This window comes from Salmo salar, chromosome ssa26, assembly GCF_905237065.1.
Source record: "Salmo salar chromosome ssa26, Ssal_v3.1, whole genome shotgun sequence".
Classification (NCBI taxonomy): domain Eukaryota; kingdom Metazoa; phylum Chordata; class Actinopteri; order Salmoniformes; family Salmonidae; genus Salmo; species Salmo salar.
In genome coordinates, this window is record NC_059467.1 from 40227250 (window position 1) to 40244824 (window position 17575).

General features: G+C 40.9%; 1 protein-coding gene across 1 annotated transcript; it reads left to right on the forward strand.

The window, feature by feature from the left end:
- The first annotated feature begins 923 nt into the window (after positions 1–923).
- LOC100195089 (RNA-binding protein with multiple splicing) lies at positions 924–12067 on the forward strand. Its single transcript, NM_001140118.1, is given in 8 exon segments — positions 924–1304; positions 4516–4593; positions 6009–6047; positions 6463–6525; positions 7741–7891; positions 8604–8752; positions 10868–10940; positions 11046–12067. Coding segments are annotated over 7 exon segments (606 nt in total). The 5' UTR covers positions 924–1244; the 3' UTR covers positions 10934–10940; positions 11046–12067.
- Positions 12068–17575: the final 5508 nt, after the last annotated feature.

A 17575-nucleotide genomic window follows, 5' to 3' on the forward strand; every position in this document is an offset into this window, starting at 1 on the left:
AATGTGAATAGAATCTCACTATATACTATAACAGATAATACTTTGGGATCATATGTCATAATCTAATTAAATTAATCGAAATGTGGTGTTGTCTAAGCATTTATTCAGGATTTAAGTTAAATATCCCTGATCTTTGTCTTGAATAATATTTTCAGCAAATGGAATCATTACCGTTATGCATTATACAGAAGAGCATTTTAAAGAAAACAGACATGTGAAGTATTAAGCCTAAAGTAGGCTTATATTGAATATCAACTTTCTAAAATTAAATTAGGCTAATAAAAGACAATGTTTTATCAGTGATAATAAATCTTATTAGGCTATATAAAACAAATATACAGCTCACAATTAAATAATATTAGCCAATGATACACAAAAATATCTTTTTCTAATTAAAATGGCCTATAATGTCACAAATATAAAATATGAAAGGCCTATTCATTTGGTATTAAATACTAAAGTATCTCAAATAACTGGCACAAATAAAAGGTCACAATCGATGTTTCTGTAATTCGATGGCTGGTTTGTTTGTATTAAAGTTAAGTCAATTTGTATCAAACAACACTGAAATTGTATATTAAATAATCTTCCTTTTTTTAATCATGAAAATAATCTCAGTCATTATTTAAAGGCTAATTTGATTTGACAAGAAAATAAGATACTCGAAATGCATGTCAAACAACCATACCTTGAGATGTATAGGTCTATAATAAAATGTGTGGGATGCTCATTTTATATGCAGACCAAAAGAGAACGTATGGGTTGATAAAATATTTTCTATTGGCTCATGGTCTCCCATAGAAACGGTGATGCAGTTATGAAGGGGCTGGGTTTGACACCAGCTGGGGCGGATCTCCAACATGATTACAGCACACACAGGGCTGGAACATAATTGATGACCTAATTGCAAAACAGGGGAACGACCGCGGAGACGCGCTCCACTGAAAAAGTTGACTTGTTCCCCCACCAGATTCCCAACCAAACGCAATTGATGTGAGCAGAGGTGCATACGAGCACTTCTTTCCCACTGTCGCACCTTCACACTGCACTTATCCACCTTAAGTTTATTTTTATGAATGATTATCTCTCGCAATACATATTTGGATACCTCGGCTACACCACGAACTCACCTCGGCACATCTTTTTTGAAGTCTAAACGCCACCAAGACTTCTTCAACCACAAGCGCACTTGGAAAATACTCTGAACTTCACATTTCTTCTCTGACGCTGAAGTAAACCTCAACATGTCTATCACAAGTCTGAAGTCTGATTCCGAGACGAATAACGTTTCCATAGAAGAGGAGGTAAGAATATGGGAATTTATTTTTGTCAAAAGTTCTGTATCATAATGTCTTTGGTTGAAACGAGTTGTGAGCGTTGCTACGAAGTCTAGCCTGGAAGAGATGTAGAGTAGCCTGCAAATAGTTTTGCTCCCCAAAATTGTAGGCTAATTAATGATCAACTGATTCAAAGCCCATTACATGAGAATAAGGGTGTGAAGTTCCCTTTTAGGTATGGTTTTCTGAACAAAGTCATTCGATTCCATTGGAAGCTCTGAAAAGGGTGTGTCTCCGTTTTTTAAATGGATGTCTACATTTTGTGATTGTAAGTAACACAGGATTATATATTTTAATTTTTTTGCGAGACTTGCTGTCTTTAAATTCGGCCTACAGTAGATTATTATGGCCATGTGAAATATTGGTTTAGACTATAGCCTAATTGCGATGACATCTGTGCTGAATTTCAGGATTTTATTTGCTCTTAAACTCCCAAATCTATAAAATTGCAATTATTACCATTGTAAATCTATAGGTTATACTTAAATTTAAGCATTTTAACATTCGTTTTTGAAATCCACAGTAGGCCTAAGAATTTCAGGTTTCTGTCCTGTCACTGTATGGACAGACCCACCTAATTTCATATACTGCGGGTGAACTTCAGCTCACACGATCGGCACCTAACAGAACCTGGGACTCTTTATGCCATAATACACATTTCCGATCCTTATCTGATCTGTGGTCAGTAAAGAAATGTTAAATGTATTTCCAATCTTGCAGTGTACATTTTTTTTTTACTGTCCTCTCCACATTAGGCCTAAATTTCATTTACATGTATTTTTATTTTACTTTTATTTAACTAAGCAAGTCAGATTAAGAACATTCTTATTTTACAATGACTACCTACCCCGGCCAAACCTTCCCCTAATAACCCGGAAAACGCTGGGCCAATTGTGAGCTGCCCTATGGGATTCCCAATCACGGCCGGTTGTGATACAGCCCGGGATCGAACAAGGGTCTGTAGTGATGCCTCTAGCACCGAGATGCAGTGCCTAAGACCGCTGCGCCACTCGGGAGTCTTTATCCCAATCACTTATTTAATTTTGATCCAGATTTCCGCCATATACCTTTAGATATGGTTTTATTGCCTTTGCCTTGTAGTATTTAGGCCTACACACACTTGATGCATTTTTTAACCTTCAACAAACATTCAATTGAAACCATATTGTTCTGAGGTTAAACCAATTAAAATCATTACATGAAATCTGTTTACAGAGAAGCTTATCTTCTATTCCCTAGTCAGATGTTCTAATTAGTCCAATGAATTTGTCTAGATGGGATGTGGCTTACAGTACGTGCCTTAAACTTGCATGGGAGTTTTGTCATCGGAGCACCTGAAAAAAGTTGGATCCGGGCCGTGGTTCGCAGGCGTGGGTCAAAGGAAGGAAATGGTGTCACACTGTGCACTGTTGTCCGCCGCTGTTCCTCTGGCAGTCCATTGTGCTGCACGGGCCTCCCCACAGAGTGGGACCCAATGGCCCTTCTGTAGGCCTGTTTATTTCCTCAGCCACTGCAGGGTCCAATGGACAACATTACAGGCCCATGTTTGTTTTGAATTCGCATGTGGAAATCCAACCCTTTTTCCCTCACAAAATAATGGCTGCATTTACACAGGCAGGCCAATTCTGATTCTTTTGTAAAAATTAAGTGTTGTTCTTTTGACCAATCAGACAACCTCTGAAAAATATCTGATGTAAAAACATAATTTAGTGGAAAAAATGTTAGTTTTGGGCAGCCTGTGTAAACGCAGCATGAGTCATGAGGGGCTGCACATCACTCCTTTGTACTTAGATGGTCTCAAATTTGACATTCCTCCAATTTAGGTGGTGTTTGTCACCATAGTACATCCTTTTTTTTTATACTGCATGTTCAAGGATTTGGGCTGTCATTGAGGCGTTGTGGTATGGTACCAGGTAGAGTAGTGTTGCAAATAGATTTTTGTCCCACCACACCAAACGTGATCACTATGCACAGGTTGAAATATCAAAACAAACTCTGAACCAATTATATTAATTTGGGGACAGGTCAAGAAGCATTAAACATTTATGGCAATTTAGCTAGCTAGCTTGCTGTTGCTAGCTAATTTGTCCTGGGATATAAACATGGAGTTATTTTACCTGAAATGCACAAGGTCCTCTACTCTGACAATCCACACATAAAATGGTCATCTGATTAGTTTCTAGTCATCTCTCCTCCTTCCAGGCTTCTTTTTCTTCTTTGGACTTTATATGGCAATTGGCAGCCAACTTTCATAAGGTGCATTACCACAACTGACCGCAGTTCATATTTCAATCACCCATGTGGGTATATGCTTCTAAAAACCAAAGACGAGATGGGAGAGGCAGGACTTGCAGCGCGTTCTGCGCAGTGGGTGCAATAATTGAATGTGTGTGAATTTATTTTGCAATGCTCAGGCACGTGACCGGTGTGGTCAGCATGTAAGCCAGTGGTATTGATCTTTATTTAGTCAACTAGGAATAGGTTAGTCTGTTAGTGGATGAATGTAGGAACTGCCATTTGTCCAGCACAGAGACATTTAGAATTAGTGTTATTTCAAACTGCATCAGAGGTGGACAATCCTCCCCTGACGTCGACTGTCTGTGCAGGTTTTTGTTTTAGCCAAACAGTAACACCTGATTCCGCAAATTCTTCAAATCAAGATGGCGCTCCATTTTCAGGGGGAAGGTTGTGTGCACGATATCTCATATGTAAACGAGTAGAACTTGGCCATTGAATGTCCTTCAGACACGATTCATATATGTATGTATTATGCCATTTAGCAGACGCTTTTATCCAAAGTGACTGTCATGCGTGCCTGATTTTATGTATGGGTGACCCGTTTCAAGCGCCATGCTCTACCAACTGAACTGTACAGGACCACGTTTCCATACAGTTTTCTCATTGTCATGCTTGATTCTATTAATGTATAAATATGGGTTTCCTATCAAATAAATGGCATTTGAATCCTATGCTCTGGCAAAATTTAAGCCATCTAGCCGTATTTCACCTATTGGATAGCATTAAATGCACAAATATAGATTGCTGATGAGTTTCTATGCATTTAACCCTGTCAGGTAGGCGAAATCCGGATAGATAACTTTTGAAAAAACGGGGCCCTGGAGATGCTCTATACTGTTGTTTTTTTTGGTTTTTTTTTTTATATATTTTTTTTTTCCAGGTACGAACACTTTTTGTTAGTGGCCTGCCGGTGGATATCAAACCTCGTGAACTGTACCTGCTGTTCAGACCATTTAAGGTAAGCATGAGATTAGTTTCCGAGGCGATGGAAGAATTTGTCCTCCATATTTAACTCGTTCTCCACTGCAACGGAGACGGCACAGTCCACTCCTGTCATTGGCTCTTCTGTTCTGTTTTAATTCCCTGCATTTTTATATTAAAACATTTCATAATGAGAATAAACAAAATGCATATCAGTAGTATTGTCTTTGTAATAGAATGTTTTAACGGACAGCTTCTTCATCGGGTGCCAATGTAGCTACCTTAGTTTGACGTTTTTACAAAAGCAACTGCCCATAAAGTTAATTATATATTGTGATTATCATCTTACAATACCACGGAGGACTCCAGAAGTATTGAAAGTAGTAACGCTACATCACTGTTCATCTACACCACATTATATATTATTAATCAAGATGTACAGTTTCATTAACCCCCCCTCTCTGACCAAAATGGAAGTGGTATCCCTCACACATGGATGGTCTTGTGGAATGTGTAAATGAATAGCACTGCTATTGGCCAACTATCCCGGTGACCCAACTCCCCTCCAGGTCAGGAAGATTAGGATTCTTCCATTTCCTTTCATGTGTGATTCAGGTCAAGCTTTCAAAGCAGTTCTATGAAATCACTGAAACCAGTACATTCTCCGTCTGTTTTCATAGATTAGATTCCATTGGTTTTATCGTTTGTCATAGACTGGCTGTAGTCTATACTATCTGCTGTTGTCTCATTCTGTATATTGGATCTGAAGCTTTATTTTGGCAATGGACTTCCCAACCCTTCCAGCTTGCTTTTTCTACAAGCAAAGATATGGTAGGCAGGTTTTTTGTCCTGGAAAAAACACAGGCCCACATGCTTTTTAGTGATTTGTATGAAACAAAGTAGATGGGATTCAGCTGCCTCTGTTATTAGTTGTATGCATTTAGTGTTCCATTTCTGTGTAAGGTGGCTTGCATTTCCTGACTGGACTGAAACTCTCTGAACCTCACATCGTCTTAAGTTGTTTAATTTCCCCACGTCTGTATATCAGGATTAGAAGACTTCTCATCCATCAATACCACAGTCAGGCTAAAATCCCCTACATCCTCCAGGAATCTGACTCATACTGACATCCAAACCAAAGATTTCTTGGCCCATTTAAAACGACTAAGAATGATTCACATTAGTAATTCACTGGTTGTTGAACAGTCTATGAAGTCGGTTGAAAGTTGTCAACAAACGGATTAGTTCAGGAGAAGGCTGGAGCATGAGTTAACATTAAATACAGTTAGACCTACGGAGTAAAATATAATGGTTTCCTTTAAAATGAGACAAATACCTCATTACAGGTCTGTGAATTTCTCAATTTTCTTTTATCAAAATATCTGAGTGGAGTGCATGTCTGGCTTCCTGCATGTGACTTCATCGTTGCTAATTGGATGTCTTTTCTTACAGGGTTACGAGGGTTCACTGATTAAGTTGACGTCAAAACAGGTGAGACGCTTTCTGTTATTACTATAGGGGACTCATGGCCCCCAAATGAGGGCTATATGAGGAGTACACCTTGGATGGAGAGTGGCATTGTTCAGTTTTCCTACCACCATTTGGGTAATTGAAAAGTGGTACATTGCTAGTTAACGTAGGGTTGCTAACATTGGTCTAGTTAATAATTTTTCAATAGGAAACAACCTTCCCATACAGTTGCCATGCTTTCATCTTATAATATTAAACCTATGTGGTTTAGCTTCTATTGTGATCCATCTACGCTCGCCTTGTCTAATGCATTTATGATTCAGTCCCATTGTATTCTGACCATTTACCTGAAGTGTACTTGGGCAGTGTTCCAGTGCTAACCTGTTGAGGTGGACATTAGGGGCCCTTTGTCTCAGTGTTCTCTCCTCTCTTCCAGCCAGTTGGGTTTGTCACCTTTGACAATCGGACTGGAGCCGAAGCTGCCAAAAACGCATTAAACGTAAGCATCGGACCAGGCGGACAGTGTTGACAGTAGCCGTGAATAGTTGCAATGTCTTCATCCTCCCTGGACACAAGGATTTTGCCCAAAAAATGTGTTTCTTTGTGGTATATAGCTACATTGCTTTACGTAAAGCCTGCATTGTGCTTTATAACTTGGTATAAGCCTTTTTAGAAGTCTTCTATCATTAGAAGATTAGACCTAAAGGTGGCATACACAATCATGATGTAATCGAGTCATACAGAACAGAACTGTCATAATGCAGGCTTTAAGTTAAGAGTTAGGCTACATTTTTGACTCAATCTCTTCTGTCCTGTTTCTAACCTATGAGGTATGGTTGGGGGTTCACTGCTGGGCTAACGGAGTTCCTCTGATCACTCAAACAAAGCATTTTGTCTCTTACAATTCAAGGGCAGGGCCATTTTTGGAAACAGAGACCAGAATCCTGTAGACTTACGGTAGTTAACTTTGGTATAATTGGACACATCTTTCGTAATACGTTATAGCTCTCCTAATTTGCATATCACTGCTTAGCCATATAAATATATCATTATAGAGCTACATTTGTAGTATTTTGAACACCTTCTGTAATATAACTTCTTATTCTGTCACTACGTAGCCACATTGGCCATATCTAACACAGCTCTCATAGCATAGCCTTCCTTAGAGGAGCATCACAGCCTGTAGCCACGTAAGCAGTCTCGCACTCACACACCAACATACTCACCTGCATGTGGGCACAATGCTTAAGGCACAGAAACACAACCAGGGTCAACCACATCCAAGGCCAAGTCTTTCACAGCTTCCTCTCCTCGTTTCCTTCTCTCCATGAAAGGGCTCAATATGGTGGAAGTAATGTGCTGAGTACCTATCCAAACCATGTGTCCTTAAGCAGTCATGGAGAGGAGACTACTAGTGCCCTGTGAGACTACTTTTAAAAAGTATTCATCCTTCCACCTTTTCCTCTTTGATGTCATCACTGATCTGATGTGGTTGGATTGGTCAAGACAAAAGGGAAACTTAACTTTTCTTATCCAGCCACGTATAAGATCAGTGGTTACCTTGATGAAGGTGGGGGGAAAAATATGCATTGGACAAGTATTGGAGCCAATGGAGAGGGGGCCATGTAAGGCTGTTGACACACTTGCCCTAGGCCTAGACTACCTAAGCCACCTCCTTTACAATACTGTGTCCCCGTCCCGTCTCTCCTCTCAGGGCATCCGTTTTGACCCCGAGTGCCCCCAGACCCTGCGGTTAGAGTTTGCTAAAGCCAACACGAAGATGGCAAAGAGTAAGCTGATGGGCACACCGAACCCCACTAATATCCACCCTGCTCTAGGAGCTCACTTCATTGCACGGGACCCATGTAAGTTGTTACGGCTTCACAACACCACTCTAGCCTCTACCCACAGTCTCACCACTGTCTGTTATTCCCCCCCCTTCTCTCTTGCTTAGCGCGTTGCAGTAAAACCCCACAATTGGGTGGAATTATCTAACTGAAGACTAACTCATCCGCCACATGCATGAGTCATCGGACTGTAGAGTTTAAAAAAAATCTTATATCCAGAATTTCTACAGTATCGGTGCTAGTCTGACTCGGGCCTAGACTGCAGGTGCCCCGTCTTTTCCCATGCACCTGCTTGTTGCCCCTGGGTGGGAGGGGTGGCACTGGATGGCCCTGGCGTTAATGACCTTAGTGATGTTTAAATGGTACTGGGATGACTTCTACCGGGTTTAGTTATATTGTTTCCACTTAAAGGTCTACAATGTTATGACTGTAATTGCTTAACTTCGCTGACTGTGTCAGCCCAACGTAAATACTTCACACTTTTTATCAGGAATATTCACGCAAAGAGGAAAGCAAGACAATGACGCTCCTACTTTAACTTTACAGTTCACATGTACTGTATAGAGGATTCCATAGGGTTTTGAGTGCAATGTTGTAGTTGGCGTCTATTTCTGCTTATTCAGTTAACAGCCTCTAAGTACTACTGATAATGTCAATGGGGGCATTTGCACAGATAATTGTTATACCTAAAACTGTTTCCCCGGCCCTTTTACCTCCTGCACGTTTCCAGATGACCTGACGGGGGCTGCATTGATTCCAGCGTCCCCGGACACGTGGACACCGTACCCCCTTTACACCACGGAGCTGACCCCCGGGCTCCCTCATGGCGCCTTTGCCTATCCAGCAGCTGCTGCTGCTGCTGCAGCCCTCCACGCCCAGGTACAGGACCAACCAGTCTCTCTTCCCTTTTGCCCTTCCATCTCTCCACTCACTGCAGTTCAGTAAGAATGGAAGCCAATAGGCCCGCTCTTGACATCCTCCGAGAGACTCATTAGCCCAGTGCCAATTCAATGCCTTGCCGCCATCCTTAAAGGTCGACTCAGCAATACAACGCCATCAAACACGTTGGCATTGACGTCTGCAAGCGGGAAGTCACCCCAACAGAATTGTTGGCTCTTTTGCAACACTTCCTTGAGGCATGTCCACTGGGATGAGCTGTTAGTTGCAGTCTTGGCAGATCTGTATTTTGTTGTCTATGAACAGGAAATTGCCCCGCTGTGTATGATATCATATAGTCTACCTTTAACGCTCTGTTACGCATCAAAGCGACTTATACCACAGAGGAAGTTATTTCTGACTCGCTGAACTAGTAGCATCCCCTTCGGTGTTCTCTACGCTAGTAGCATGTCCTCACAGCCCCTCATTGATTCTCACCAGGGAAGAGCCCCACTGCTTCCTAGGTGTCTGGGTCTGAAAGCTGCAAGTGTGACTGGAGGCTTTAATGCATCCCCACCTTCAGAGTTCACGTTCTCCCTGCTAAGTCTGTATCCAGCCTCACACAGTAGGGCCATTAGGGAGAGGAGACCATGGAGATCATATTAAATTACCTCTTCTAAATCTATGGAGGAGACAGTGGTGGAAATGGACTTGACTCGGAGGACAACCCAAGTAGGAAGGTCCAGGGACAGACTGATCGATGTATTGCTGGCCACACAGTTTACACCTGGAATCCAGGGGACACAATCTGTAGGAAAACATTGAAACGTTGCAGCTAGAAATATAATGAACAGATGTAATTCGGCTACATGTCAGAGCCATGTTCTTTATATATTTCTATCCGAACCTTCAACAATTGTCCCCTGTTGAATGTGGCCTTGTTCTAAGGGGCTTCCCCCTAATTCCACCACTGCTTCTCCCTTCAAGTGAGTCTTGTGAGGAAACTAGCCCATGATAAAGAAGCCAGCTATAGGACCCTTCAACCAGCCTTTCCATCGGTGTGCTGTAGGAATGCTGTCACTGCAAACTGAGGCAGAAAACACTGAAGTCCTGCCATTGCTAGCTAATTGCTGTCTAAGTGCTGGTGTTATGGTACAATGGGCTACACTGCAGTAGTCAAGCCCGGCAAGAATAATGGAAACTTTCTGCCACGGGTCATTTGAAGTTCAATGCCAAGCTCACTTGTAATGTATGAACATGGTGGAGTGTTACCCTGTGAAATGGGCAGCGATTGTTTTCTTTTTCATTGGATAAAGCAACCTCAGAAATGTGTGGTATTTACTGGGAGAAAACTGTTGGTCATGACAACCTTCTTTGGAGGTGCCAACTTACTGTCCACGTCCTTGCTTGGAACAGAAGCTTTTCTGTTTGAAATGGAAAGGAGCGTTCCTAATTGCCATCTGATGAAAGATCCCTCAAATGCTCTGTATTTGCTCCCGCCAACACTCCTGTCGAATGAATGAGGAAATACACTGAACTTGGTATAGTTGCCAAACCAATGAATTGTAAGTCTCCAAAACCAAAGCTTACCTTACATTTACCGGTAGTTCTCCCTGTCGTGGTCAAATTTCAGGTGTCTTGTTTGAAATCCTAAGGCAATAACTCATATACATACTATGAACTGTTGTTCCTGTCAATTTGTACTGTCATGGGGTACCTGTTTGACCTCCATTTAGTCCAACCAAACTAGTTGGACCAGAGGTATGGAAAGGTAGTTGTCAATCAGTTGCTTTTAAGATGGAAATGTTTAACACATGGAATAGCTTGCTTGTCTCATTTCCATGAATGTCGTGTTATAATACTGTTCATTGTCATAGGGCAGCTGTGACCCACATTCCTATGGTCTTTGAATGACCAGTGCTTAAAGGGACAGTTCATCCAAATCTCTTGTGTGTTATGCTTTTCAATATGTGACAAGACTTCAGTCCACAATTTGGATGAAGTTCATTTCTTTCCCTTTCTGTCAAGTCTTGTTTCCTACAGTCCTCCTGTTGGGAAATCTCACAGGTTGCGATCAATTGTTATTTTGTCTGACTATGGTTTCTTTGATCTCTCTAGATGCGCTGGTACCCTACTCCATCTGAAACTAACCAGCCAGGATGGAAGTCCCGGCAGTTCTGTTAGATATTTAGTGAGTATCTTTATACAAGCGCTTTCATCAAGGTTTTTCAGAACATACAATATGGATTACATTAAAATGATTGAAAATGACTTGTTGTCCAATTTCCCCCTTCAGATGTATTTTGGGAACCAGACCTTCTCCGTCCAGTTGAAGGGAGGTTTTACTGAGCTCGATCATTAATTTAATCAGGTTTATTTAATGGACAAATGTGCATTACAGACCTATTCATGTTCTCTGGAGGGGTCTGAACTGACAACCTTGCCAGCGACAGATTGAGCTGATTCCTTTTGGCAACTATTCCGGTACCATCTTAGCACTTCCAAACCTCACGTGAGCCAAGTAAACGCCATAGGTCATTATTTGCTGGAAGAGAATAACATTCTGAAGAAGTTATACATTATAAAGTGACTCCTTGGGTTATGGCCTAGAGAGCTAAGTCATTGCATGTTGAAGTATTTTTGGCATGAATTAGAAAGCAGAGTTCTGTGTCCTTGTTTTTCTTAGTGCTTGTGTTGCCTCTTTACCTGGACCTGAAGTCTAGACAATGAATCCCCTTTGCTTCCTGTGTGTTCCTGGTCTTACCTGTGAAAGATGGACTGTTGTGTAGATGGCTCCTCTTGCTTGGACCTTGTAGAATGCACCCCTAGGTTCTGACAATCCCAGTCTCTCCCAAAATATCAATGTCTATAAAGAGTATATTTGAGCAAATGCAAAGTACAAGTATTTTTGTACTTTTGTTTAATGTATATTTATGCATTTTGTGCTACTAAATAATGAACGTGTTTGTTTAGGAGTATTTTGTGTTTTGGTGTTATTTTGATCTATAATCCTGTAAGTACTTACAAAGTGCAAATGTATTTGTTTGAGGGTCTACTGAAATATTCAAGAATTCTAACAGTGGCCCATGTGCCATTTGGACTGCTAAGAAATTGATTGCTGTAAAATGTTGAAAATTCAGAATGTGAAACTGGACTACAAACATGAAGGGGTTGCTTTTGGAAGCCATTTTCAATGGCCTAGCAGGATTAGGTGGATGGAGAAATATAAGTTTGCAGTTTAGAAAAAGTTTGTCTCTGGATCTGCTGAACATGAGATGTACAACTGTTCCATTTTATGAATTAAACAAAGTGAATGCACTTGTTTTCTGATTGAATTAACCAGATCTAAACTATGCACGTCCTTTGTGTAAGCTATGACTTTGCTGACTTGACTCCACTTTACAGTACATCAGAGCTTAATTTCAGATGTTTCCAGGTCAATTCATTTTAAATGTACTATTATATTAGTCTCTGTATTACCAGTAGAGCTGACCTTCACCACCCACTCTGCCCTCTGAAGATGTTACGTGTTTCTGTCCAACCAAGCATGATGGCAATCTCAAGGGATTGTTAAGTGGCCATTTTCAATAGAACCAGCTGCTTATTTATATTGGGTGACGCACTGCTGGGGTTCTGTCCATTTTCATGGTCTGTTTTGTGGCCAGAATAAGAATTTATTATGGTATTCAATACAATTTTGGCTAATGACTAGTTAATACTTTCTGGACCCCAGGAAGGGTAGTTATATCATTTGAACTATCAAATAATTTAATGTTAAAGCTAAGACGCTGACTTGTCAACACAAACTAATCCACATGGGGTAGAAATGAGTACCAAACTGCCTTTCCTGGCCTGTTCAGTCAATACAAATATTGGTTGTAGGCACTATTGCTCTAATGAGTGGTCTCATAATGGGTGAAACATTGATTTCAGCAGCATACTGTATGCAACCTTGGATGTGGTTTGTGATCAAACAGAATTAAACATTCAAACTTGAGTTTATAAAAAGCTAAGAATCAGTAGCTTGCCCTTCAGGAAAACAGGACATAAGACCTGTGCTTTCATGAGAGTTGATTTGACAGGATATCGATGACGCCTGCTGTGACATCATGCATGCTATGGATTAAGGACAGATGGGTGCTTCGGCGGCCATCTTCTGCACCAACCAAATCGGGAAGTAAAAGGTAGAACAGGTTAAACATCCCACAATAGTCTTTCCAATCAGTGAGCAATGAACAGAATTAGTTTGTCATTCAAAATCTAGTGTTTGTGAATGAATCAATGAAATGGTCTTATGTAGATTTGTAGCCTAGGCCTATTTGAATTAGTATGTGTTTGTAAATGGATTACTTTCACAACAGGTATAAACTATTTGATATTAGCAAGTAACAGATTTAATGATGTGCATATAGTTTTGCTTACTCAGTTCGATACCCCATTACAATAGCAATGAACTGACATACAATGAAATAATTCACCATATACCATTAATGATGAATAAACTATGATTGAATGATGGATGGATTGATTAATATAACTATTGATCCCTGGGGGGAGGGTCACAGACTAAAACGAGAACATACATATAAAAACAAATGTGTCGGTGCTGTATACACATGTGCATGTATGTTTTTTTGTATCATTAGATACTTGTTTGAATAGGTTAGACTAGAGGTTGCCCCTGTAATATAACTGAAATTTCCCTTATGGTGACATCCATTGGGGGAAATGTACATTATTCATAACCACTCAGATAGGCAGGTTTACATAGGGAATGTTTTTGCATGGTGGTCAATGGCCAACAGTCTGCATTTGAAAGGAAAAATGAATAGTTTAAAGTTGTATTTGTTACATGCACAAGTACAGCACCAGTACAGTGAAATGTTTAACTTGCAAGCCCTACCCAACAGTGAAATAGTGACAAGTTCCAAGGCAACTACAGATATGTATAGAAATCCATGAGAGAGGAACACGGGCGTCATCTACATGTATGCAGTCGCACAAGAACCATGTTGACTTTAGTAGAGTAAGCATGCCCCCTTGTGACAAAATGAAGTAATAAAATGTGTCCTGGTGTTGGCTGCCTCCATCTGTTAACAACCTGTAGCCTCCACTCCTTGGCACATGAGTTCATCTGAGAGGATTGGATATGGAGAATATTCAGAGCCGGTCCTGATGTCCCTGGGGCCCTAAGCAACATTCTGCTAAGGGGCCCTCCTACCTGACCTGTAAACCGTTTACCATTGCCATACAGTCACACCTGACACCTCAGTGCTCCCGCTACAATCCTCCTTGCCTTAAAACAGTTTGCTCCATCTGTCAGTCTAAGAGTAAGTAGACCTATACAGAACAGACTGAGGTATAAACAAGCAATATTTATTTAATAGAATATTTTCTATAGAATCTTAAGTGAATACTAACATTAAGATAAATAAGAAATTGTAGAAAATAATAACATATAACACTGAGCTTTGGCTCTGCTGTTTGGTAATTAGTCCAGTCCTCACAATATTATACAATTAGCTTTGTCTATACAATGTAAACATAAGCCTATGGGCTATGGCTGCAGCTATATGTCTCAAAATAGTCAAAAACTATACAGCTGTGTGATTAACTTTGGTTCCCTCTACAGCCTGGGCATTTTCAGCATCAGCATGGGCACTATTCTATCTGGACTGTCTGGAAGAAATTGAGAAAGTATGTCACATAGTTAAGCAGTCATTTACACAAATGCACTTCTGCTATACAATCTTAAATGTTACTAAGTGTGTAAACATTTGAATGTTTGAATTAAAATCTTACCATCAAAATATTCCTCTTCTGCACTTTCTTGAGGCAAAATCCTCAACGATGTCATAATAGGACATGTGATTCCCCACATCATGATTTATACTCATGATGGCCAGACCAATCCAACATTCCTGTGACATGGAAGACCTCAAGTAGCTTTTGATGAGCTTTCATTTTGAAAAGGTTAGGATAGAGTTCCTCCAGGTTTTTCTCACCGAGAAAGGAAAGCAGCTCAAAGGCACTCATCTTGTCTGATGGCAGATCAGGTCAATTCTGAATCTCGTGTGCCAGATCCATTCCACTGATGTCACAGTCATCTCTGACGGTTAGAGTGTTTTCAACTTCCATGCAGTGAGCCTTTAAAGATTCACTGGACATCTGAGAGGCAGTGCTGAAGTTCAGAAGCACTCCATATTTGGTTTTCACCTGGTTGAGTGTTTCAAATCTCTCATCCATGGATGTCACAGCAGAGTCGACCACAATGTTGAAGTAGTTGACTTCAAGGTTTTTCAGTGCATCAGTCACTGGTTCATCAGGAGCATCATAGCTGAAATGCCTCTTGCTGTTTCTCAGTCTCTTCTCTTTCAGAAAAGCCTCCACATTCATTTCTTCACAAATGCTTTTGGCTGTTGTCTGGGCCTCAGAGAATCCAGTTTCCCGGTATGTAGTGAGGGAGGCCTTTGCATTTGAGATTAAATTCACTGTGATCTCCAACTGCATTGAGGTGGATTGGAGGAGCTTGTTCACCTTGTTTGTCATTGTCAGTATCTCACACCATAGGACACAGCAAATCAAAAAGCAGGTAGGACCCAACTTCCTCTGCAAGTGCTCGTGCCTCCACTTTGGCCACAGGATCGTTGATCGTCTGTCTGGCTTCCAGTAATGCCTCCCGAACCTCAGAAGCCTGATACCTGATTTCATGAACACTTTGGAGCCTACTCTCCCATCTTGTGTCACTCCGTGACTTCACGGTTATGTTCACATGTTTCTTCAAAACACTCCATCTTTGTGTGCCAGCTGAAGAGAAGGTAAAGAGCTTTTGCACATGCCCAAAAAACCCAACTGCATCTTTTGAAGATTTGGCAGCATCTGCAATGACAAGGTTTAGAGTATGTGCTCCACATGGGACGAACACGGCTCTGGGATTTGTTTTTAGCAGTCTGGCTTTACTCCTTGTTGCTTGCCCTTCATGTTGGCCCCATTATCATAAGCTTGCCCTCTGCAATCTTCAAATGGAATCTTCAGCTCGTTCGGCTTATCTAAGATGACAGTGGACAGATTCAAGCCTGTTGTAACCTCAAAATTCACAAAGCCGAGGAAGTGATCTTTGATCTCTGGCTTTCCCTTTAAAGCCACGCTTCTCAGAATAATGGACATTTGCTCCTGGTGACTAATGTCAGGTGTACAGTCCAAGATAATGGGGAAGTACTTTGAGTCTCTTCCTTGAGTTACTATTGCTTCCAGAATCTTGTCACTCACAATCTGTATCAGCTCATTCTGTGTGCGCTTCCCAAGGTAAAGAACATGTGTCTCTCCATCTTTAATTTTGTAGAGATGATTTTCCATAACGGGGTCAAATTATGCCAGTAATTCAACCTCTTTTAGGAAGTTTCCATTATCTGGTTGGAAGAGTTTGTCTGATGAACCCCTGAATGCTAGGTTTCTTTCAGCCAGAGATTGGGTGATACTTATTAAACATGTAAGGACATCCCGTAATCTCTTTCTTTCAGCCTCCAAAACTGTCATTTGTATCTGGTCAAGAGTCTGTCCCCGACTTAGGTGCAGATCAAGTTCTCTCCACTTAATCATATTGTTTGTGTTCAGCACTACCCTCATGGTGTTTCAGAATGGTGTTGATATTTGACCAGTCATTCACGACTTCCTTTATTATTTTGTAGTCTTTTATAGAAAAGAGCTTACAGCAGAAACAATACACAGCGTTGTTTTTGATTGAGTATTGTCGTGTCTTTGGGGTACCATTAAACTGAAGACATGTTTATCAATTAACTCCCTGTAATTATTATCACGCGATCAAACTGATTGATCGTTTAATTGTAATTAACTAGGAGATCGGGGCACCAAGGAAAATATTCAGATTACAAAGTTATAATTTTCCTAATATAACATATATTATATTCTATTATAGTATAGGCCGATTATCTTCTGGTTTAAATGGTGTATTTTACCTCGCGTCCAGTCTCATTCCAAACGTCGTAAATTGTTGTATCTGTACGAACCCAGTCTTTACTAAGAGTCACTAAGAGTAAATCATTTATTTACTAAACTAAGTAATTCACAGAAAGCATACAAACAGTAATTATCGTCACAAAGAATTGGTAGAGGAATGTGCCCTAGTGGGCTAAACAGGCATGGCTGGTCTGTTAGACAATGGGTCATAAAATGTTCAGCTGAGGAGGCACACAGAGTTCATTAATATTAACAATTGACATGCTAATCCTTTGCACATGAACGCTCACTCATTTGGGAACAATTGCAATCAATATATATTTACGCTCAGTGTGTCATCGGGATCCTTGTTGGAGCGTCGTTCTGTTGGAGAGTCTCTCTCTCTCTCTCTCTCTCTCTCTCTCTCTCTCTCTCTCTCTCTCTCTCTCTCTCTCTCTCTCTCTCTCTCTCTCTCTCTCTCTCTCTCTCTCTCTCTCTCTCTCTCTCTCTCTCTCTCTCTCTCTCTCTCTCTCTCTCTCTCTCTCTCTCTCTCTCTCTCTCTCTCTCTCTCTCTCTCTCTCTCTCTCTCTCTCTCTCTCTCTCTCTCTCTCTCTCTCTCTCTCCAGAATGGATCTTTCAAGCGACATTCATTAATGTCGTCATAGAATGGATGTTTCGTTGGTCTTCGCGTTCACTTGGATGGTCAAACCTATTGGCCAACTCGCAATGGAGTGGAGGCCTGGTCTATTAGAAAGTAAATCAGGGTGGGGTTTTATAGTGAACATAGAACAGCTTGTCACATGACGCCTGGTCCTGTCTGTGTCCCTGGGGCGTGCCGATGACTGAGTTAGAATTGTATTTCTGTACCAA